Source organism: Polypterus senegalus, chromosome 7, assembly GCF_016835505.1.
Source record: "Polypterus senegalus isolate Bchr_013 chromosome 7, ASM1683550v1, whole genome shotgun sequence".
Taxonomy (NCBI): domain Eukaryota; kingdom Metazoa; phylum Chordata; class Cladistia; order Polypteriformes; family Polypteridae; genus Polypterus; species Polypterus senegalus.
Genome location: NC_053160.1, coordinates 26,131,445 through 26,156,651, shown reverse-complemented (window position 1 = coordinate 26,156,651; position 25,207 = coordinate 26,131,445). Strand labels below are relative to the sequence as shown.

Genomic DNA, 25,207 nt, shown 5'->3' with positions numbered 1-25,207 from the left:
CTTGTGGGTTTTTCTCTGGAGGCTCCAGGTTTCCCACCCCAAAGACATGTACAGTATGTTTAATGAACAATTCTCCTTCATCAGGTTTAATTTTTGGGGGTTCTGTTGATATATTTTATCATCTACAATGCCATTTTGAGGTTCTCCTTTCATTTTCCATTTTGGATCTGTTGTTAGGATCACATCCCACATCACACCCTCTGGTTCATCGGCATGACAGGATAAAAGGTCAGCTAGGTGCACATTTCCTTATCTGATCTGAGGATACAATACCTTAAAAACAAAACTATAATTACTACTTGTTTCTTCTTGGTTTTGACTTCTTGCCTTTCATCTGGGTTTCAGTCACTACATTTATCTTTTTTTTGGGTTTGCTTTTACACATATCTCTTGGTTCATCTCTGTAAATATTTACCAGCCTCCTGTTGAGTCAAAGACTGCTTGTATGCACAGTACATAAAAACATAAAAAAATGAATAAACAGGAGACGACCATTCAGTCCATCAGGCTCAATTATTTAGCTAATCGCTAAACTGTCCCAATATCTCATTCAGATACTTCTCCAAGGTTGTCAAGATTTCTGCCTCAACGTCTTGACTTGGTGGTTTGTTTTAGACTCCCACAACTGTTTAAGTAAGTAGGTGCCTCCTGGCTTCAGCCCTAAACGTACTTTCCCTTAATTTCCCCTCTGATCTCCTCGAGTACATGATTCACCCTTTAGTTGAAGAATTCACTTGGATCTGTTTAATTTATCCCTTTGAGAATTTTGAAGACCTGGATTAGGTCCCCATGCAGTCTCCTCAGCTTGAGACTACGCAGGTTTAATGCTCTGCATCAGTCAGATTACGGCATGTCCTTAAGTCCCATGATGCACTTGTTTGCTCTCCTCTGCACAGCTTTAAGCACTGCTAAGTCTTTCTTGTAGTGTTGTGACCAGAACTGCACACGATACTCAAGATGTGGTCTCACTACTGCATTATATTGCCTAAGCATAACTTCCCCCGGTTTATATTCAACAGTTTTTACAAAATAACTTAACATTTTACAGTATTTGCCTTTTAATTGCTTCTGCACATTGCTTAGACATGAGAATGCCGTGCCAACATAAACTCTTAAATTCTTTTCAGAGGTTGCTTCCTGTTAGGCCAGAGTCTCTCATCCTGCTTTTATGATTGACATTCTGTTTGTGTAGCACTTTGCACGTTTTTTGATAAACAGTGAAATTCCTACTTTCATGTGCTAATCAATGTGCACCAAGTCACCACTCTCTTGCTCCATCATTACTGAGCGTCTTTCCTCTCAGAACTTATCAGAATACTGTGTCTATAACAACACCTAAGCATCTCAGTGAAACTACCTTAACACATTGACTGCCAACTTCGAGAATATCCTGCTCCATCCATCATTGAACAGATTTTTTTTTTTTACAAAAATTACATTTTTATTATGAATTTTACTCAATACAAATATGCAGTTAATTTGTATATTGCAATAACTCTGGGATTTTACAATGACATCCAAAATAAATTAACCTGTTGTTATTGTGGCAGTCAACTTGTTAATCCATCCATCCATTTTCCAACCCGTTGAATCCGAACACAGGGTCACGGGGGTCTGCCGGAGCCAATCCCAGCCAACAGAGGGCACAAGGCAGGAACCAATCCTGGGCAGGGTGCCAACCCACCGCAGGACACACACAAACACACCCACACACCAAGCACACACTAGGGCCAATTTAGAATCGCCAATCCACCTGACCTGCATGTCTCTGGATTGTGGGAGGAAACCGGAGCGCCCGGAGGAAACCCACGCCATCCATTTTCCAACCTGCTGAATCCGAACACAGGGGTCTGCTGGAGCCAATCCCAGCCAACACAGGGCACAAGGCAGGAACCAATCTGAGGCAGGGTGCCAACCCACCGCAGGACACACACAAACACACCAAGGCCAATTTAGGATCACCAATGCACCTAACCTGCATGTCTTTGGACTGTGGGAGGAAATCCACGCAGACTCGGGGAGAACATGCAAACTCCACGCAGGGAGGACCCGGGAAGCAAACCCAGGTCTCCTAACTGCGAGGCAGCAGTGCTACCACTGCACCACTGTGCCACCCCAACTTGCTAATACATAGTGTCATTTGTTTATAATTATTATATATTAATATTATACATATATATACTATATATATATAAAATAAATTATTATATATTAATAATCATATATGAATACCTCCCAATACCCTGATAAGAGTATGTGGTGTTGAAAATGGATGAATGGATGGATATATGGATATTAATGCTGCTTCTTCTTCTTCTTCTTCTTCTTTCGGCTGCTCTCGTTAGGGTCGCCACAGCGGCTCATCTTCTTCCATATCTTCCTGTCCTCTGCATCTTGTTCTGTTACACCCATCACCTGCATGTCCTCTCTCCCCACATCCATAAACTTTCTCTTGGGTGCTTCCTGTTTTCCTCTTACCTGTCAGCTCTATCCTTAGCATCCTTCTCTCAATATACCCCTCCTCTCTTCTCTGCACATGTCCAAACCAACGCTCTGACTTTGTCTCCCAACCGTCCAAATTCAGCCGATCCTCTAATGTACTCATTTCTAATCCTGTCCATCCTCGTCTTAGCATCTTTAACTCTACTACCTCCAGCTCTGTCTCCTGCTTTCACCGTCTCCAGCCCGTATAACACAGCTGGTCTCATTACCGTCCTGTAGACCTTCCCTTTCACTCTTGCTGACACCCGTCTGTCACAAATTACTCCTGACACTCTTCTCCACCCATTCCACTCTGCCTGCACTCTCTTTTTCACCTCTCTTCCACAATCCCCATTACTCCGTACTGTTGCTCCCAAGTATTTTAACTCAATATGGATATTAATGCTTAATATAGTAGCTTACTATAGTGAACATTGTTCAAGGTATTGATGTACAATTTACAAATGAAGCAAAAACTATGTCGGTTGTTCCTTATTATTGTTAATATTGCATATTTGCCTGGATCTTTTAGCCAATGTGACATTAAAGGTCACAACATGTTACACCTCGTTTTTTACAGGTGGATCAAAGGCAGGTTAAGTGGCTGAGTTAGTGTCACACTGGGAAGTGAACCAGTAAGCCTTTGGTTTAAGGTCCAGCACCTTACCCACCACATCACACTTCTCATAATGGACTGTCACCCCATCCACTGATAGTTTCTGAATGGCTCCTGATGACTCTGAAATTGAATATTTGTTCTGAAAAATGGTGAAGGGCTCATCAATTGATCAGACTATCTGCCTTTGCTTAACGAACCTCCTATATTAGAGAACTATCGGCTTGAAACAGAATGACATTGCCATAGTCCAACAATTAATTAAGTGACATATATTGCTGAGCTCTGTTTATACTAATCATTTTCAGACTTCTTTGTTTCCTATCTGTTTAAATAAAATTGCATTTGTATGTGGATTCATTATGTAATTAGTGCTTTGTAAAGTTTGTGTTTGCATTTTACCTTAGAACTTGTCACAGCGCTCTACGCCTGCACTTAGTAAAGAGCATTATACAAAAAAAAAAAGAATTTTATAGAATTGAATTGAATTATGTTCCAGAGTTGCTATTGAAACATTACAATCTGAGTTAGTTGAAAGACTGGTCATTAAATCATTCGTAGTGCTTTTCACACATGGAATTACTGATTCATAGAAGTACACAAAGTCCACCACAATCATTTTATTTCTCTCTTCATAGGTGACACAGGAAAGCAGCTTGTGACTCAAATGTCTCACCTCACAAATGTTATTGAAGAACTGAAGGAGATCCTGAAACAGCAGGTAACAATGTCATCCTGTATATTTATTTTACAAAGTCAGAGATAAAACATGAAATTATTTAACATTTTCCTTAACCCATAAAGCAATAGAGCATTATTTGTTTAAACTGATTGAGGGAGATTAGCTCAGCTGTCTAACAGCCCTGGCACCTATTGTCTCTCTGTAAGATTGTTTGGTCTCCTGGTGTGCTCAGCTGTACACAGTAGGTTAGCTGGTGAATCCAACAGCCCAGATAGATAGATAGATAGATAGATAGATAGATAGATAGATAGATAGATAGATAGATAGATAGATAGATAGATAAAGGCACTGATAGATAGATAGATAGATAGATAGATATGAATGGCACTAGATAGATAGATAGATAGATAGATATGAATGGCACTATATAGATAGATAGATAGATAGATAGATAGATAGATGAGTTATATAATAGATAGATAGATAGATAGATAGATAGATAGATATAAGAGATAGATAGATAGATAGATAGATATAGATAGATAGATAGATAGATAGATAGATAGATTCTGTCTCTGAGTCTCACAATCTGTGGTCTGTCTAACAGACAGTCCATTATCCAGGGCACCATTGGCTCATCCGCCTGCATTTCTCTAAGCTTACCTCTTAACAGGGATGGCTGGATGGTATCGAAGGCACTAAGAAACTTAAAAAAATATTTCTCCGAATGCTGCCAGCTTTGTCCATGTGAGAATAAGCCTTGCGGAGCATCTTCCTCTCCAATCTTTGTCCATTAGGCCAACTGCAGTGGGTCTAGGTGGTCTTTCACAACAGGACCAGCCACTTAAAGGGTCTTCATGATGTGGGATGCAAGGTCCACTGGTCTTTAGTCATTAGGTGAAGAGGTGCCTGCCTTCTTTGGATCCTGAACAATACAGGAGGGTCTCCACAGCCACAACACTATTTGGAGCCTTAGTGACAGACTGAACAGGTGACAGAGGATACACAAAGTTAATGAGTACAAGCCCTAAATTTAATCCCACCAATTTTTCTGTGGGTAGCCTCCTCACTTTGTCTTCAGTTATGGTGATCAGAGGTGGACTGATCACTAGCCATGCCAGTTGAAGTGGAAGTAGTTGTTGATCTAGTAGAAGTGGTGTGTGGAGACTGGTCATTAGAAAAAAATGGTGGTAATGGAAGGTGGAACAATCTATTACAAAGCTGGCTCAGAGTAATAGCCTTGTCCACATGTGATTCTAGCACCTGCCCAGAGTTGGCTCCTGCTATACACCCAGTGTTGCTGGGATAGGTTTAGGTGTCATCTTTCTTACTGGGTAAATAAACAGATGAAAATAATTTTGTTAAATGGTACTTTGTGGAGCAATATATTTAATAAAGCAGTCCAGTATTGTGTGGAATGCTACTGCCATGTCTTCTACATCGTTGATTAAAGAAGGTTAGTCTAGCAGAGGTTATCATAGCCTCCTCAAAGTGATTGACATTGTCAAGTAAAATCTCAGTTGTGATAACACTATGCTGTCCTACTATTTGGACTTGTGTATCTGTAACAATTAAAGTCCCACCAGGTTATTTGTTGACCTAACCTTACCTTTGTTCACTCTGAAATATTGTGTTTAGTGCATGAATGTGTATTGAGCACACCTCTGTCATGACAGGCTCCTGCTTGCCCATTGTTGCAAACTGAGTAGCTTTCATGGAGGTAGAGCTGTAATTATGGCAGCCGTGTGAGGTAATGAATAGTGAGTGGTGCCTCTGCCTTACACCTTCAGAGGCCTGGTATTCACTATCAGACTGTTCGCTGTCGGTATGATTTCACATGTTCTTCCCATGTCCGTGGTTTTTCTTTGCTTATTACAGACACTCTGGCTTTCTTCCCATATCCCAAAGACATGCAGGTTAGGTTGACCAGTGACTATAAACTGGTCCAGTATGAGTGAGTGTGCTCTGTGATGGAATGGTGCCCATCCGGGCATCCTCATGACCTTAAACTGGGACAGCTGGGTTTAAAAGGATGGATGGATGCATTTGGCTTAAGTTTCTTTATCTTATTATTATTAATAGGCACATTTTTGAAGTACCTAACTAAAATATTACAATGCAATAATGAATTTTATTCACATGCTAAGCTTCTATTTGTTGTTTGTTTTATTAGGTGAAGGAAACAACATTTTTAAGAAACACAATATCAGAATGCCAGGCTTGTGGTAAGATTTCATGTTTTTAAGGACCATTGTAGCTGAAATGCATGGCCTGCGAAAGAGTGGGTCAAAGCAAAGCCAAATGCCACTCCAAATTTGACGATTAAAAGTTCATTTTAAAAAGAGACTGATGAGGCTGGCATGAAGATGTGGCTTCACAACTTTGAGGACTTGAATTCACATCCACACTAATGTGTTCTCCTTGTGCTCATGTGTGTGGTTCAGTTTATGTTAAGTGTTTTCCACAAAGGCTAAATGGATTATGAGTTTTTCAAAAGAAGTTATCAAAGTAGGCCAGGATCTTCAATGGTCTGCCCAGCAGATGTTCACCTGAACTCAGCCAGGTCTCAAATACTACAGTACCTGCTGGCTTCAGCTGAAGTAGACACAAAAATGGGGAGCTGGCAAGATAACTAGAAATAAAAGCCCCACAAAGAGGAAGTTAGACCCCCATTTTGACATGTATAGAAAAAGGCAAACAAGAACCTTTGTGAATTATAGATTTATTTACAATAATCAGAAAATGACAATAAAATGCTCTCTAACAAAATAACAAATGGATCATAAAGGTTTGGGGGCAACTTCCTGTGATCCCCGTATAACTGAAAAAAAACAAAACAACAAAACAATTCACAGAAAAAACACGATAACGTCTTGCTAGATGCGAGCCCTGAACTAGACTGACTCCATGATGGCGGCATCCCCGGTTATGAAGTATGAGGAGGGTCCAGGTGCATGGAGACCGGAAGTGACATCACTCAAAAGCCCGACACTGATCCTTGCAGGTGAAATGAGAGGAGAGACCTTAGTTGACAGAGCCAGCCCTTGGCCCAGAGTGGTAATACAGGTTGCCAAGCCCTAAAGTTATCTCCCAAACGTCTGCATGTGACAATTCCAAGAGCAGAAGGAGGTGAAAGGAGCTGCCTGAAAGGCAATCCTAAGGAAACAAGACCCAATTTAAAACCCAAAAATGAGAATCCCTTAATCAGAAACAAGAAAATTAAAAAAACCATTACATCAGGGTGTCCAGCTTCCGGTCCTGATGGGCTGCAGTGGCTGCAGGTTTTCATTCTAACCCTTTTCCTAATCAGTGAGCAGTTTTTGCTGCTAATTAACTCCTTTTCCCTTCATTTTAATAGCCCTGTTTTTAAGGATTCAGTCCTCGGAATTGATTCATTTCTTCAATAAATGGCAGCCAAACAGAAATGAGATGTGAAATAAGCCAACAGATGACCTGCTGAATTGGAACGTCAAACTCCAGCCAATTTCAGTCCAACCAGTTTCTTGCTGTTAATTAAAGCCATTATTGAATATCAGGACTTGTTGCTGCTCTCATTCTGCCGCAGCATACTGTTGGTTTTCTGTTTTTTCTAAGACCACCGTCAAGATGTTTTGGTGACCTGAGCAGACCAACATGACTGAGACCTTCACCTTTCATTATTTTTGGATTAGCTGGTCATGTGGCGGCTTGTTTTGTGTCTCATTATTGTTTGGCTGCTCATTAAAGAAAAAGAAACAACTAAAGGGTCTGAGTCAGATTGATTAAAACTAATGCAAAATAAATTAATCAGCAGCAAAAATGGCTCACTAATTAATAAGATGGGTAGAATGAAAACCTGCAGCCACTGTGGCCCACCAGGATTGGAGTTGGATACCCCTGCATTACATCCACGCAGAAAGCAGTATTTATGAAACTGCACAGAAAATAAATGATCTCCTGCTCCTCAACCTTCTCAGCTCATTTATATAGCCAGAGTGAGGGCTCAGGAGGGTGGCCTCATCCATAAAGAGCAATCAGAACATTTCCAGAGACAGAACATAATTATAGAATTGCAAATAAAACCAAAAGAAATAAGAAATACATGAAAAATAATAGGTCAAAATTAACAAATGCAACAATAAAACATAAAATACATATAACTTTGAATAGATACGAGTACATAACAAGTTTCATTTCAGATGTGTGTTAGGTTATTTGGGTATCAGAAGGAGTGAGAGTTTCCTTTAGTCAACTGCCAACAGCTTTGCCCAGGTGAGAATAAGCCTTGTGGAGCAGATAGGTAATTACATCTTCCCACTCTAACCTTGCATTGGCCAATTGCAGTGGGTCTAGGTGGTCTTTTACAACAAGACTCATATAGTCCAGGACCAGCCTCTTAAAGGTCTTCGTGATATGGGATTTAAAGAACACTGGTCTGTAATCATTAGGTGAAGAGGTGCCTGTCTTGTTTGGATCAGCCACAACACTATTTGGAGCCTTAGTGACAGGCTGAACAGGTGGCAGAGGATACCACAAAGTTGGTCAGCACAGGCCCTAAGTTCTTTGGAATAACTTTATCTACTTCCACAGATATTCCTGTGTGGAGCTTCATCACTTAGACTTCAGTTATGATAATCAGATTTAGACTGATCACTGGCCATAGCCACTGAAGTGAAAGTAATTGTTGATGTAGTAGAAAACAGTGTGAGGTGACTGGTCACTGGAAGAAGATGATGGTAGTGGAAGGTGGGAAAATCTATTGATTCCTAACATTAGACTTGTCCATTTTTTGCTTCTAGCACCTGCCCAGAGTTGGCTCCTCTTACACATAGAGTGTTGCTAATGTTCGTTTAATGGTGCTTTGTGGCTCATTTTTTAATAAAGCAGTCCAGTATTGTTTGAAATTTGGAATTCCACTGCCATGACTTTCACGTCTTTAACTATTAGTATGTTGGTGATGCAGAGGTATGGCATTTATCATTACCTCTTCAAAGTGATTGTCACTTAAGGTCCCAGGTGTGATACCAGTAAGCGAATCCTGTTTTGGACCTGGAGATCCAGCATCTTATAGCCTTCTAATAGAAAACCATCATGTTCAGAAGATGGCTTAGCTTAGTCCCTGTCTATGAAAGAAATTTCAAGTAGGATGCCAGTGAACCAACATTTCTTCATTTGGATTAATCTAAATATTATTTACTCAACATCAGTTTCATTTTCAGCAGTTTGTCTTGATGCCAAAGATGAATACTAGAGATGTTTGGCAGTTTAGTGCATTTTCAGTTCTTTTTGTGTCTGACTACACTATTACAAGTAACAGCTTTACAACAAACAATTTTTGGAAAACTTTTATAAATCTAACTCTCAAAAGGAGCCAGTGTGGTGGCACAGAGCTTGGCGTTGCTGCCTCATGGATCCACCCTCTTAGGTTGATGCCCCATGTATGGTCACTGTTGCTGTGGAATCTGACATTTTCCCCTTGTCTGCTTGGGCTTTCTCTGGGTACCCTGGTTTTCCACCTACATCCCAAAAAACATACAGGTTAGGTGGCCCCACTTGATACATTTATGGGGAATTACCTTAAAAAATGTTGTTAAGCAACTGGACATGATGTAAGTTTTTCTCTTTGCAAACTTCATTTTTTCAGTATTTGTTTTTACATTTTCTAAAATGTAGCTCTGTGTCCTCGTCAGGCAACTTCCATAATGGCCATCTCGCTTGCTAAGGACACGTATACCTTTTATTAGACTCCTCTAGATTAAAGGCTATCCTCTTCTTTGCTCCTCCTCAGTCTCAATGAAAGGAGAGAAGGCTGACATTAAAAACAGATGCTCTAAGGCAGTTTCTGTCTGCAGGCGTGAACCTGACGCACATGACACCAGAAAGCTGTTTTCAATTTAAACCAAAAACTGAAAGCTGCAGACTAAGATGTTCAATAATTTGTACAACACTGCAAAAGGAAACAAATGAGTAGTTGTTTTGCCAAGGAGGTGAGAAATGACAGTTCATAAAGGACCAAGAAAAAAACAGGGAGATGATCAAAATAAATCACATGTCAAGGGCAGATTGAGATGAAAACTCAAAAATCAAAAGATTATGTGAACAAAACTCAACACGTTAACCATATCTGAAGTCGAACAACATATGAAAAATTCTTGGCTTCCTAGAAAGATTTTAAATGCTGGCCATGCCTAAAAAGCCTATTGATATATTCACAAACATGAACACTGAGAGCAGTAAAATGCTAGGTTATATCTGTATCCAGCAGGTGGCGCTAGCTCCCTTGTTGGAATAAGTTGTTTTGTAATTGTGGTATGTCACATAAGCCACAACTCTATAGATATGATATTAAAAGACGATCCCCCTCCCTTAGTGATACAGAGGTAATAAATCCCATAGGAGAAATAACTTAGCTTTCTTTAATGACGGGTTACGCCGCATAACAGACGAGAAAGCTATGACAAAAACCCAGTTCGGGAGTGGGAGCCCAATGTGTAGAGTCTGCCATTTTCGTTGCTGCGTTGGAAGGATTTTCCGGATCGGATGATGTTATCTCCCATCCATTGACTTCAAAGGTGTGCCGGGCAATTTTCCAAGGCTTTATGCTCTTCCTTCATGTGCAGGCCTCTACGTTTGTGCATCATGCCATTCCAAACAAGGCAAAGCGGATACAGTTTCATGCTGACTCTAACAGACAGAAATGCCCATTTCACGGTTGTCCCTGTCTTGTCTTCTAATGCATGCCTAGCAGTTCTTATATTGTGAACTCCTGTGTGCTAAATCTGGCCTTGTGTTTGCTGTACATGTGAGTAGAAAGAAGAGTGGATTTATAAAATATTTTTGTACAGAGCACAGTGATATATTAAACTTGTATACTTATTACAATATCATAAAAACGTTTGAATTTAAGTCAAGGGATATTATACTTAAACAATATAATGCAGTATTGAGACCACATCTGGAGAAGTGTGTGTAGCTCTCATCACCAGGGTACAAGAAAGACATAGCAGCACTTGAGGCTAAGCAGAAGAGAGCAACCAAGTGCATCCTAGGACTTAAGGACATGTTGTACTGTGATAGAGAATTAAACCTGTATAGTCTCGAGCAGAGGAGACCTCGTGGAGACCTAGTCTGGGTATTTAAAATTCTGAAAGATATCTTTAAAGTAGATTTAGCAACATTCTTTTGTTTAAGGGTGAATCACATACTCGAGGACATCAGTGCAAATGAAGGGGAAGTGCATTTAAGACTGAGGCCAGGAAGCACTTCATTACACGAAAAGCTGTGGGGCTCTGGAACAAACTACCAAAACATGGAGTTGAAGCAGAAACATTGACAACCTTGAAGAAGAATCTGGATGAGATATTAGGACAGCTTAACTATCTGCTAAACAAATAGGCTTAATGGACTGAATGGTGTCATCTCGTTTGTCAAATTTCTTATGTTAATAATAATAATTCTTTACATTTGTATCAACAACAACAACAACATTTACTTATATAGCACATTTTCATACAAATTATGCAGCTCAAAGTGTTTTACATGATAAAGAAAGAAAAAAAAAACAAAATAAACATTAGAATAAGGGAACACTAATTAACATAGAAAAAAAGTAGGGAGCAATGGCCAGGGAGGACAGAAAAAACAAAACAAAAAAAAAAACTCCAGACGATTGGAGTAAAAAATAAAATCTGCAGGGATTCCAGGCCACGAGTCCACCCAGTACCCTCTAGGCAATCTACCTAACATAAATGACCTCAATCAGCCCTGATTGTATTCAGGGTTCTCATGGAAAAACTTGATGATGACGGTCATGTGGACTTCTGGCCTTTAATCCATCAATGTAGGGACATTACAGTGCTTTGATTAGGAGGTGATGGCGCAGGTCGCCACCCCAGAAAACCGGGAAAAGAACAGAAGAGACAGTAGGGTTAGTACAAATTTTGGAGCCACCATGAATAGTAATGACAATTAATTGAATATATAGAGCATCAGGATTAAACTAAAAGGAAGTTATGAGAAAACCATGTTAAAGTAATGGTGCATAACAGCAGAAGGCCGCCTCACCACTTCTTTGAAGTTTAGCTCTTGGAATTCTAAGTAAACACTCATTTGAAGATCTAAGGTTACGATTTGGAGTGTAAGGTGTAAGACATTCTGAAATATAAGATGGAGCGAGATTATTTAAGGCTTTGTAAACTATAAGCAGGATTTTAAAATCAATTTTAAATGACACAGGTAGCCAGTGTAGTGACATCAAAACTGGAGAAATGTGCTCAGATTTTCTTTTCCTAGTAAGGATTCTAGCAGCTGCATTCTGCACTCGTTGCAATCGATTGATGTATTTTTTGGGTGGTCCTGAGAGGAGAGCGTTACAGTAATCTAGTCGACTGAAAACAAAAGCGTGGATTAATTTCTCAGCATCTGGCAATGTTATAAGAGGTCTAACTTTTGCTATATTTCTTAAGTGGAAAAATGCTGTCCTAGTGATCTGATTACTATGTGATTTAAAATTCAGGTCAGAGTCAATAGTTACCCCTAAATTCCTTACCTCCGTATCGTGCTTTTCTCACTACTCAAAGCTCTTCCACGTAGGGAGGACCCAGGGCAAGAACCAATGATCTCCTTACTGCAAGGCAGCAGAGCTTCCACTGCACCATCTTCTTGGTTCTTATGTTCTAGTGCTCCTCCATCTTACATAGGCAGGGAACTGAGTTATGAGGAAAGGTTAAAAGAGCTGAAGAAAAAGAGATGAAGACGAGACACGATTGAAATGTTTAAAATTATGAAGGGAATTAGTCAGTGGATTGAGACTGTGACTTTAAAATGAGTTCATCAAGAACACAGGGACACAGTTGGAAACTTGTTAGGGGTAAATTTCACACAAACATTGCAACTGTAGCCGCCGATGCATAAGGTGAAGTCAGGCACGGGTAAGACACGTGTCAAAGAAATCTCACAGTCCAAAAGTTTGTTTTAAAATATTTAGTGAATGTTAAAGGCAAATAATCCACACAAGAATTAAAAGTAAAATAATTACACACGTAGAATAAAGGCAAAAAAAAGGAAAAATGTATCTTCTATAAACTTAGCTTTTATTGAGAAACTTTAGTTATTTCTATACTTAAACGTTCTTTACTTCTTTCTATACTTAAGGGTTCTTAATTTCTTCTTCTGTATGCTTTAAGCATATGGTTTAACACTTAAATAAAAGTGCAGTTTTACGAGTTACTGCACACTCGAAAGGCCACGTAGGCCGGTTGGCACATAGACATGTGCCCAGGGACGGTCACGTGCGCAAGCACAAACACGAACACGGTTAAAAACCGTATACCTCTATACCTTACACAAGGCAAGGCAAGACACTAACTGGAGAACATTGTTCACTCAAAGCTGTTAGAAATGATAGGAAAATACCAACACAATTCTATTCATTGGGGTTATAGGAACCTCCCATATTTTATGAATTATTATTTAGTAAAATATTCAGAAATTTTATAGAACTAGGAAAATGGCTCCTACAGGAACATTTATCTTTGCTTGGAGAACCATAGACACATGGAATAAGCTATCAGGTAGTGTGGTGAACAGTAGGATTTTAAGTACTCATAACACTTGACTTGATGCTATTTTGTAAAGTGGATAGGACTGGCGAGCTTTGTTTTGTTGAACTTCCGGTTCTTGTCTGGATTGTTCTAATACGTCATGTGTCCAACCACTGTAAACAACACAGCAGTAACCATGCAAAAAAACACACGATGATAAACCAAAATACACAATGCTAACATGGTAATATTAGGGAAATGATGGAAGTTAAAAATGAATGCAGAAATCAATTCAGCTTGTTTCAAGAACCCCAAAATTATAACAGTTGTACTTTTGGTACAGAAGTGAAAGAAGAAACTTACAAGTAATCAGGCTGCTCTTCACTTATTGAAAATATGGGAACATCTGAAAAATAACCTTTCTTTTGCTCCATTACAGGATAACTTTGGACATGAGTCTTCCCTCAGCTATACAGCATGAATCGAAGGTTACTAGACATCTCAGCCTTCAGCCAAAACATGTAAAAAAAAACATCGAAAAACTTAAACACAGAATCCTACTACAGTGATATCACAGTAGCAACGACAAAATACATAAATAAATAGTCATAAATACATTTTGAAAAATTTGGAAAATAAAACATGGAGGTTCCAGCAAAACCACAACATTAATTCATGAAAGCAACTTTGTTTTTTAATAGCTCAGTCTTTTGACTACTTTTTACAGTTGCTCAGAGTTGAACCAGCAGTGTTGGGTACGTGGCAGGAGTTACTGTATCTCTGAACAGTGAGGTGGTCCATCGCAGGGCCAATTCGCACTCGCACAGCTCCAGTTTAGAATGACGAATGACCCTTACACATATCCTTTTTTTGAACGTCTGAAAAATGTTAAGTACTTTGACAAAAGACATGTGGCTTGCTCAGAGAGAACATGCAGACTCCTCATAGAGAGCAACTAGGTGTGGAGTTTGAACACAACGCACCCGATACATGAAATGGCAAAGCCAACTAAGTGGTGCTGCTATATACATTAAATGTTTTTGTTTAAATCCATATATTAATTATGATTTATGCTGTTATTTCTATGCAGATGTGCATTACTCAAGATTATTGCAATGGCAGTAAGTGTGACAAAACACACTTTTATTCAATTCTGCTTTTAGCTAGAACTCCCAACCTCTCTAACTGAGTTCTAATATTTATTTGGTCCCCGGATTGTAAAGGATTTTGCCATTTTGCTCAAAAAACAACTTCACTGTATGCTTTTTACAAAAAGATGAACTCAACCAATGTTCAATTTGTCATTCAAGGTTTAGGTGGAGTTGGCACAGTCGATCCTGAGCTTCCAGACGAGAATAAAGAAGACATCCCAAAATGCACTGCAACATCCTGCTTCCTACCAGACATGTGTATTCCAACTGAAGACGGATTTAAGTGTGCGCCGTGCCCTGATGGATACACAGGCGATGGGGTTACCTGTGAAGACATTGATGAGGTGCTGTAGTTCTGATATCAGGACTTTATTTAGAAGAAAACTGCATGGGTATTAGCTTATTAGCTTTTCTGTTGTTAAATAAATGCAAGCCCTTTAAAAATTACAGTTTTCCACAATCATAACGTTTTAAATACAAAGGAAAAATCTAAACTTGTTGTGTTCTACTAATGCCATGCGAATTATCAAAAATGATCAACTTCATAAAACAGCATCAAAATACCATTTGAAGCAAAGTTACTTATTGTGTTTTATTGTAATAACAATGAAAGTCATTTATTTTGCTCAGTTAATTAACTTGAGAGGTCTACAAGTTATCTTTGGAACATACTAACGATTATCATAACTCCTGTAAGCCCTAATATGTTTGTCATGATGTTGGCTTTTTGGTAAATCGCATTATTACACAGGAAACTCTTTACATGGATACAGCACCAATTATCCATCCATCCATCCATTTTCTAACCCGCTGAATCCAAATACAGGGTCACGGGGGTCTGCTGGAGCCAAACCCAGCCAACACAGGGCACAAGGCAGGAACCAATCCTGGGCAGGGTGCCAACCCACCGCAGGACACACACAAACACACACACACACCAGGGCCAATTTAGAATCGCCAATCCACCTAACCTGCATGTCTTTGGATTGTGGGAGGAAACCGGAGCGCCCGGAGGAAACCCACGCAGACACGGGGAGAACATGCAAACTCCACGCAGGAAGGACCCGGGAAGCGAACTTGGGTCTCCTAACTGCGAGGCAGCAGCGCTACCACTCCGCCAGCGTGCCGCCCCAGCACCAATTATCCTAATATAATTTGTCCATCCATCCATTTTTCTAAAGTGTTTATCTAGGGCAGCATCAAGAGGCAGCCGGAGCCAATCCCAACAAGCATCAGACACAAGGCAGGAATAATCCCTAGACAGGCAGGACAAACACAAAGCCAAACACAATTGGGCCAATTCAGCCACACCAATTCATCTAACTGGCACGTGTTTGGACTGTGGGTGGAATGTGGAAACCCTCACAGATACCCGGAGAACATGCAAACGCCACACAGAGAGGACCGGGCCATGAACCTGAGTCTCCTTACTGTGATGCAGCATCGCCACCACTACACCACCATGCCTCCCAATATAGTTGCCCATTTATTTTAAAAAATGGAATTCAGACTCTGAACCTTTAATTTGTTAGTGGCCTAGTGCTGCAGTGGCAGAGCACTCAAATAAATCAGTGGCTCAGTGCTCCCTCTATACCTCAAGGAGGTGTCTATAAACTGACCCAATATGAACGTCCTCTGCAAGGAACTGCCATCCCTCACAGGATTGTATTCCAACAGTCCTTTTTAAAAGGAAAAATTCCACATTACCCACTTTATTATTATTTTTTTTTTACGAGCCCTATGGACAGCATGATGGTTAACACTGCTGTCTCACAGATCCTGCAGGGACTTCTCTTGCCAGCTTTTTTTGTCTGTGTGGAATTTGCATTTACCCTGTGACTATATGGACTATTAGAACAATTAGAACAATCTAGACGAGAACAGGCCATTCAGCCCAACAAAGCTCGCCAGTCCTATTCACTTGCTTCCTCCAAGAAAACATCAAGTCGAGTTTTGAAAGTCCCTAACGTCTTACTGTCTACCACACTACTTGGTAACTTATTCCAAGTGTCTATCGTTCTTTGTGTAAAGAAAAACTTCCTAATGTTTGTGCGAAATTTACCCTTAACAAGTTTCCAACTGTGTCCCCGTGTTCTTGATGAGCTCATTTTAAAATACAAGTCTCGATCCACTGTACTAATTCCCTTCATAATTTTAAACACTTCAATCATGTCACCTCTTAATCTTCTTTTGCTTAAACTGTAAAGGCTCAGCTCTTTTAATCTTTCCTCATAATTCAACCCCTGTAGACCTGGAATCAGCCTAGTCGCTCTTCTCTGGACCTTTTCTAGTGCTGCTATGTCCTTTTGTAGCCTGGAGACCAAAACTGCACACAGTACTCAAGATGAGGCCTCACCAGTGCATTATAAAGGTTGAGCATAACCTCCTTGGACTTGTACTCCACAGATCGTGCTATATAACCTAACATTCTGTTAGCCTTCTTAATGGCTTCTGAACACTGTTTGGAAGTTGATAGCTTGGAGTCCACTATGACTCCTAAATCCTTCTCATAAGGTGTACTCTCGATTTTTCGACCGCCCATTGTGTATTCAAACCTAATATTTTTACTTCCTATGTGTAATACTTTACATTTACTGACATTAAATTTCATCTGCCACAAATCTGCCCAAGCCTGTATGCTATCCAAGTCCTTCTGTAATGATATAACGGATTCCAAATTATCTGCTAATCCACCTATCTTGGTATCATCTGCAAACTTAACCAGCTTGTTACTTATATTCCTATCTAAATCATTTATATATATTAAAAATAGCAGCGGCCCTAGCACTGACCCCTGTGGAACACCACTCTTAACATCGCCAGTTCTGATGAGGTTCCTCGCACCATCACCCTCTGCTTCCTGTGTCTGAGCCAATTCTGCACCCATCTAAAAACATCACCCTGAATTCCCACTTCTTTTAACTTGATGCCCAACCTCTCATGTGGCACCTTATCAAATGCTTTCTGAAAGTCCAGATAAATAATATCATAAGCTCCACTTTGATCGTATCCTTTTGTTGCCTCCTCATAGAATTCCAACATGTTAGTAAAACACGACCTCCCCTTCTGAACCCATGCTGACTGTTCAGAATAACTCCTGTCCTTGTCATGTGTTGCTCAATCTTATCCTTAATAATTCCTTCCATTAATTTTCCTGTGATGCTTGTTAAGCTTACTGGCCTATAGTTGCTTGGATCTGCCCTGTCACCCTTTTTATATAATGGGATGATATTTGCCATTTTCCAGTCCTTTGGAATCTCTCCAGTGCACAGTGACTTCCTAAAAATATGTGTCAAGGGTTTATATATGTACTCACTAGCCTCCTTAAGAACACGAGGATAAATATTATCTGGGCCTGGTGATTTGTTTGATTTCATCTTATTTAATCTGAGCAGCACTTCTCCCTCTACAATTTCCAAATCCCTCAGTACCTCCTTAGTAGTTGTGTTTACCTCTGGCAGGTTATCCACTTGCTCACTTGTAAACACCTCAGAAAAATGTAAGTTTAGGGCATCTGCTATTTCATTGTCTGTATCTTTTAATTCCCTTTACTATTCCTGATGAACTTGACCTCCTCCTTAACTGTTCTTTTACTACTAAAATACTGAAAGAATCTCTTGGGGTCTTCTTTCGCCTTATCTGCTATATTCCTCTCCAACTGTCTTTTAGCCTCTCTGATATCCTTCTTAATGGTTGCCCTCATTTTCTCATACGCTACGGTTCTCTTTGCAGTCATTAGTCTTATATGCCTTATACAGCAGTTTTTTCCTTTGCAACTTCTTTTTTAAATCTTTATTAATCCATCGTGGAGATTTTTTAGTTTCCTATTACTTCCAAATTTAGGTATGTATCTGTCCTGCATTACATGTAAAACATTTTAAACCTGTTCCACTGCTCCTCGACTGTCTCCACATTTAAAAGCTTATCCCAGTCTATCCTACTTAGACTTTGTGCATCTGCTCAAAATTAGCCCTACTAAAGTTCAACTTAACAATTTTAGTCTTTGCATCTGTACTCTTACAAAATACTGAGAATTGTATTACATTATGGTCACTTGACCCTAGTGGTTCAATCACCTCTACACCCTCAATTCTATCCTGATTATTACAGAATACTAAATCCAGATAGGCTTCACCCCTTGTTGGTGCTTTAACATGCTGTGTTAAAAACAGTGCGATTACTTCTAAAACTCCTGCTCTTGTGCTCCTCCATCTGTAAGGTTATCCCAGTTAATATTTGGATAATTAAAGTCCCCATGACTATAATATCCCCTGTAAACTTGCCTTTTGATATTACTAAAAGATGTGTGTTGAAATTACTGTCTGAATTGGGTGGTCTATAACACACTCCTAAAATGAGACCTTTTTCCCTAATATTTTCCAGGCGAAGCCACATGTCCTCACTAAGATGGGGCTCATCATCCAACTGAAGATGACTTACATTTAATTCCTGTTTGGCATAAACAGCAACCCCACCTCCTTTTCTGTTCTGTCTATCCTTCCTAAAAATGTGTATCCCTCTATGTTACACTCATCCCCATCTTTGTTATTTAGCCAGGTTTCCGTTATTGCTATAATATCATAATTGTGCTCTGCTACATACAACTCCAACTCACTTACCTTATTTTTGATACTTCTAGCATTAAGGCAAGCTATTTTTAATGTGTTAATCCTTCTATCTTTACGTGTTTGCTTAAAATTTACATTACTATGCATTTTTATTTCTACACCATTGTTTGTTCTTCCATGTATAGATCTAAATCTGGCCTGTCCTAAACTCCCTGCCCCCCCATTCCCTAGTTTAAACAATCCTCGACTAGCCTACACATACGCCTCCCCAATACATTGGTGCCCCTCCGGTTCAGATGTAACCCGTCACGCGGAACAGGTCCCATCTGTTCCAAAAGGAGTCCCAATGCCCCATAAACCTATACCCTTCTACCCTGCACCAAGATTTGAGCGCGCGTTAAGCCTTCTAATCTCCTCAATCTTACCTGGACTGGCGCGTGGCACAGGCAGAACTTCGGAGAAGACTACCTTGTCAGTTCTGCTCCTCAGCTTGGTACCTAACTCTTTGAATTTGGATCGCAGAACTGACAGACTACCCTTATGTATGTCATTTGTTCCAACGTGGACAATGACAACTGGATCCACCCGCTCTGGCCAAGAGCCTATCCACCCTTCCAGGAGGTCTCCCACCTGTGCTCCCGGAAGGCAACACACCGTCGAGACTCTCTCTCTGGAGCACACCTGCGCTTCAATCCCCCTAATGATTGAGTCCCCAACTATCACTACCTCTCTCTTTTTGGGAACTGGTTTTGAGGTGGCCCGTTGGGGCTCCTCAACCCTGCCTACCACCTCAGAATTATCAGAGTCACCGTCCAGCTCCGCCAGGACAGTGATAACGTGGAGACACTTCTAATTCTGGGGTTGAGGCCCCCGGACAGGGTGCACCCGTGACCTTACGCCTTGCGACCGTGACCCACCTATTCCTACCTGTCTGGTCTGGAATCTCCTCCCGCCACCTTAGGGGTGCACACTATCTCTCTAAAGGACACCTGGGCCAAGTCCGCCAATTCTCTATTACAACGCAGGTCAGCCAACTCCTCCTCCAGTTCAGCGACCCTGAGCTCGAGGTGCTGGATCAGCTGGCATCTCTTGCAGATGTAGCCCTCATAGACAACTGGCTCTTCCAAACCATCATCTAAAAGTCCAACATCCAACAGGACTTGCATTGCACTGGCCTCATTATTAAAATTTGATTTGGGATTACTAAGCTGCCTTAACTATATATTTTTTTTTCTTAAAATTAAATTTCTTCTTCTTTCAGCTGCTCCTTAACTTAAATGGTAACACTAAGATCTGCTACAGATATTTTACACCTTTTCCCCCTTAAGCTCCTGTACTGTTCTCCCTCTCAGCTGCCTGCCTTTCTATGAGGTTAACTTTACTTTTCTCTGTCTCTTCTAGCTTTGCGCTCTTCTTACTTATAAGCTCTTCACTCGCACTGTTTGTATTCCCCCGTATTAATGAACCAATACGCTGTCGCCCACTTAACTGTTCTGCCTCTGGACCGCTAAGGACTGTTTAATCTAAAATAAACAAATAAATAAAACTTTACTACCTTATTTGCTCCTACTGCTCCTTGTGCCTGAACGGTGTCTTAACGCAGGCCGCTTACCTGCGCACTACTGAGTTTCCACCTTTTACTGCTTTGAAGTCAGCCGCGGCCTTTTTTTCTTTTCCTTTAAACTAAGGAATCGCTGTTACGACGACGCGGTTATTTATTTACAAATGCCGATATCAGTTACTGCTGCTTTCTACCCTGCCGCCTCGATGCTAATTCAAATACAGATAACAAGAAAAAGAACAAGTACAAATAACTTTTCCAAGCGCACTTCCAAACACCCAGCTACTTTTGCTCTTGTGCGGGAAAGCAAAAAACCCTTCTAAAGGGAAAAAAGCTTTAAAAAATTCCCACACGGTTCCTTAGAGGCAATCAAAACCCAAGTTTTTAAGAGCAAAATGTATTTTTTTAATGTAAATCTCACACCACAGAACAAACCAACACTCTCAACAGACTCTAGCGTTTGCAAAGCACACGTCAGCACAAAGCACACGTGACTCTCAGCTCTGAGCACCCTCCTCTCCTCCAGTGTGACTACCCTTCTCATGAGATACACAATTGCTCCCCCATATCCCCAAACACAAGACATAACTGGTAACTCCTGAGTGGACCTGTGTGAAGACGCTTGAGTGGCACTTGTAATGGTTTGGTACCCTGTCCGGGATTAACCATTGCCCTGCACAGGAATCTGTCTGGGAATACGTACCCTTAATGGGATAAATGAGTTTGAGAATATTATATTATACTATGTACAAAAGGACAATGTGACAATTATATTAAGTGCATTAGAATAACCCACATGAGAACAGGCCATTCGGCCCAACATAGCTTGCCAGTTCTATCCACCTAATTCTTCTAAAATAACACCAGGCCGAGTTTTGAAAGTCCTTAAAGTTCTCCTGTCTACCATACTACTTGGTCTCTTATTTCATTTATCTCTGGTTCTCTGTGTAAAGAAAGACATCCTAATGTTTATGTGAAATTTACCCTTAACAAATTTCCAACTATGTCCCCATGTTCTTGATGAAGTCATTTAAAATAACAGTCTTGATCCACTGGACTAATTTCCTTCATAATTTTAAACACTTCGATCATGTCTCCTCTTAATCTTCTTTTGCTTAAAACCGAAAAGGCTCAGCTTTTTTAATATTTCCTCATAATTCATCCCCTATAGCCCTGGAATCAGCCTAGTTGCTCTTCTCTGGTCCTTTTCTAGCGCTGCTATGTCCTTTTTGTAGCCTGGAGACCAAAACTGCACCCAATAATCCAGATTAGGCCTCAGCAGTGTGTTATAAAGCCTGATCAGAACCTCCTGTGACTTGTACTCCACACATCAGGGTGCTATATAACCCGACATTCTGTTTGCCTTCTTAATGGCTTTTGAACACTGTCTGGCAGTTGATAGTGTCCACTATGACTCCTAAATCCTTCTCATAAGGTGTACTTTTGAGTTCACACCCCCCATTGTGTATTCAAATCTAATATTTTTACATCCTATTTGTAATACTTTCCATTTACTGACATTCAGTTTCATCTGCCGCATATCTGCCCAATCTGTCCAAGCCCTTCTGTAATGATTCAGCAGATTCAACAGATTCCTATATAAGTGCCAAATAGCTAACTTATTTGAACCAAATACTTTCAATAATGTAGCGTAGCAAATCCACCCATCCATTCTCACATCCATTTGCAAACCTCCTTTTGCCATTACCGAGTCACAAAGATAAGGGACATGTCCTGGCACTACTGAGTGCAAGTCAAGAGCCATCCCTGGCTGGGACATCAGCCATTGCACTAAAACAGTCACTGCCCCAGAGTAAGGTTCTTAATTAAGTTAACATGCAAATTTTTGGGAAATAAGAAGAAACCAAAGCATCCAGAGAAAATTAACTGAAACACAAGGAAAATGTGCAAACTCTACAGACTCTTTAAATAAAAGAAACAAATATATATTTAATCCAGATCCTGTCAGCAACAGATGTGAACTGCTTGCTCTTTGAAGAACATTAGACTATCAACAGACAATTAAGTAAATAACATCTGCATACCCCCAATTAGCAGAATTATAGGTTGTGCACTCATAAGGAAGTACATGCCGCATTTGCCCCAGGCGACAGGATTTTGGTATGGGCACCAGATGAGCCTGTAACCCTTTAAGGATATTCACTGTTGGGGTGGTCACACAAACTGAAGGCATCTTGAAGCACTTTACTTCATAATGTTGTCCAGCATACTACTCATCACAACAACAGATAATTTCATCTTTGTGACACAACATGGAGCCAACGTATAAAATGGTTTTATTTCCTTTTCTAAACACAGATTACTATTGTCATTACAAAAGATTAAAAGAAATATGGGTGGCTCAAATAAGTGCATGTGTGGAGTTTGCCCATTCTGTTTATGCCCGTGTGGGTGTTCCTCTGGGGTACTCTTAACATCCTTCCCTCTTAACCACCTTAATAAAAGGACTACTGTCTCTCTCTGTGTCTGTGTGCCAGTCCAGTTGCTGTTCCTCTGTTATATGCCATTTTTTATGGGATTCGAAAAAGCAGTGCTAATGTTTGTTATGCATCATCTATTGGAATGACAAATACAATGCATCAGATTATTATATGCATTACGCAATGCATTCCAATAGGTGGTGCACTGCAAACATGAACACTGAATGCACTGAGGTCTGTTTTGATTATTTAGATTTCACTCTAAATTAGATGAGTTGCACAGCTAGTAATAAACATAACTTTGTCAAATAAGGGGCTGTAAATAGGCCTCGCATAATGGATTGGCACTCCATGCACTGCTAGCTGCTGCCTTGCATTCAATGATCCACCACTGAACATTTAAATAAAGTGGGTTAAGAAAACAGATGGATGAGAAGAGACAGTCATTTTTTAGAACATTAAAAAATTATGACATAAACACTCACATTGTCCAAAATAACATCAAGTTGAGGTTTGAAGGTCCCTAAAGTCCTTCTTTCCACCAGCTTTTGCTAATAACATTTAACATTCTCAGATTTAACTTGATCTAATCCAGGTCACACAGAGCTGAAGTTTATCTTGGCAGAAGTGGGCACATGACCGGATGTAGCCATGGATGAGGGTTAGGGTTAGGGTTAGGGTTATGCTCATACTTGCCTAATTTGGATCCACCAATTCACTTTCTTTGCAGGTGTGGGCAGAAAATCATCACACATATCAGAATGCTTTTAACATTTTACAAAGAAGGTCTTTTGTGAAGGTCTTTGTGAACGTGTACTGCATGTTTTGCTATTGATAATTGTGATCTGTAAAATGTCTTCTCCTCTTTGAATTTCAGTGCCGATTCAATCCCTGCTTCCCTGGAGTGCGCTGCATTAACTTGTCTCCTGGATTTAGGTGTGACGCATGTCCTGCTGGGTATACAGGCCAGCTTCTTAACGGTGTGGGGATCAGTTTTGCTAAAACCCATAAACAAGTGAGTAAACAAAGGCCTTATTTCCTGTTTTTTTTTTCTTTATTAAGTATTATGCAGTTGTTTTAATGCTTTAATTTGCATCCTAATTCCAAAAATGCAATTAGTTTGATGCACCATGCATTCTTGATGGTGAAAAACTTCTCAGGTAAAATAACTTAATATACGTAATATCAGGTTATGGCACAGTGGTCAATATTGCTGCCTCACAGTTCCACAGTTCTTCGTCTGAATTCTGGCCAGTTAACTGGAGTGTTTGCATGTTTCTCTCAGTCTCTCTGTGAGATTCAATTGGGTCTGTGTGTATAAGTGATTGTGAGCACGCGCTGCAATTTCTGGTATGTACTCAGTGCTGCTGGAATAGGCTCGGATGCTGTCACCCTGAACGGAATTAAGTGGACTCAGTAATGGATGGATAGATAATAATGCCTTGATGTTTGCCTACAGAGTATTCAGTGGATCAGCACCTACCTGTACATATAGAGGCACTTGTGAGATCCCATGCTCCCTCTCATCCACTTAAATCTGCTGATGAAAAGCATCTGGTGATGCCACCTCTGCATTTCATTAAATCTCAGTCCAGACTTGTTTCATATGGTAGCTCCAGGCTGGTGGAATGAGCTGCTCACCTCTGTTCAAAATTCTGACAGTGTTTCAAGAAGCATTTGAAAACTCTCTTGTTTGGTGAATTTCTGTCTAACAGAGATGTTAGATTTTCGTAACTCGCTTTTTTTTTTATTGTTCTGAGCTCTTCACTTTGTGGTGATCAATTTTGTAACCTTACTATACAATACAATACAACTTCTTTTTTGTATAGCGCTTTTCACTGAGTGCAGATGCAAAGCGCTGTGAGCAATTCTCAGTAGAGATGCAAGTTTTGATCATACTAATTACCAACTACAGAATTGGTATACATATAAATGCAGATTTGTTAAAACATAGAGAACAAGATAGAATCTGATTAAACATAAATGGAAACCAATAATATCTGTTCATTTATCATTTTAATGAGCTATGGTCAGTTGACAACAAGGAAAATTAAAATTGTAAAAAAGAAAGACAAAAACAAAGTCACAGTCCTGGAAACCTCTGCCAACTGGATGCTTACTCACTCCAAGCTTTTCTATAATGGAGTCTGTGCTGGCCATCAAATCTGATGAGAGAATCTTTCTAT

At 40.1% G+C, this 25,207-nt stretch overlaps 1 protein-coding gene across 1 annotated transcript in view; it reads left to right on the top strand.

The window, feature by feature from the left end:
* thbs4a (thrombospondin 4a) overlaps positions 1–25,207 on the top strand; it is a 169,672-nt gene that overhangs the window by 39,329 nt on the left and 105,136 nt on the right. The window contains exons 5-8 of the mRNA XM_039758372.1: positions 3,736–3,818; positions 5,953–6,004; positions 14,611–14,795; positions 23,899–24,036. Coding sequence (XP_039614306.1) covers positions 3,736–3,818; positions 5,953–6,004; positions 14,611–14,795; positions 23,899–24,036 — 458 coding nt within the window. The remainder of the gene's footprint in view (positions 1–3,735; positions 3,819–5,952; positions 6,005–14,610; positions 14,796–23,898; positions 24,037–25,207) is intronic.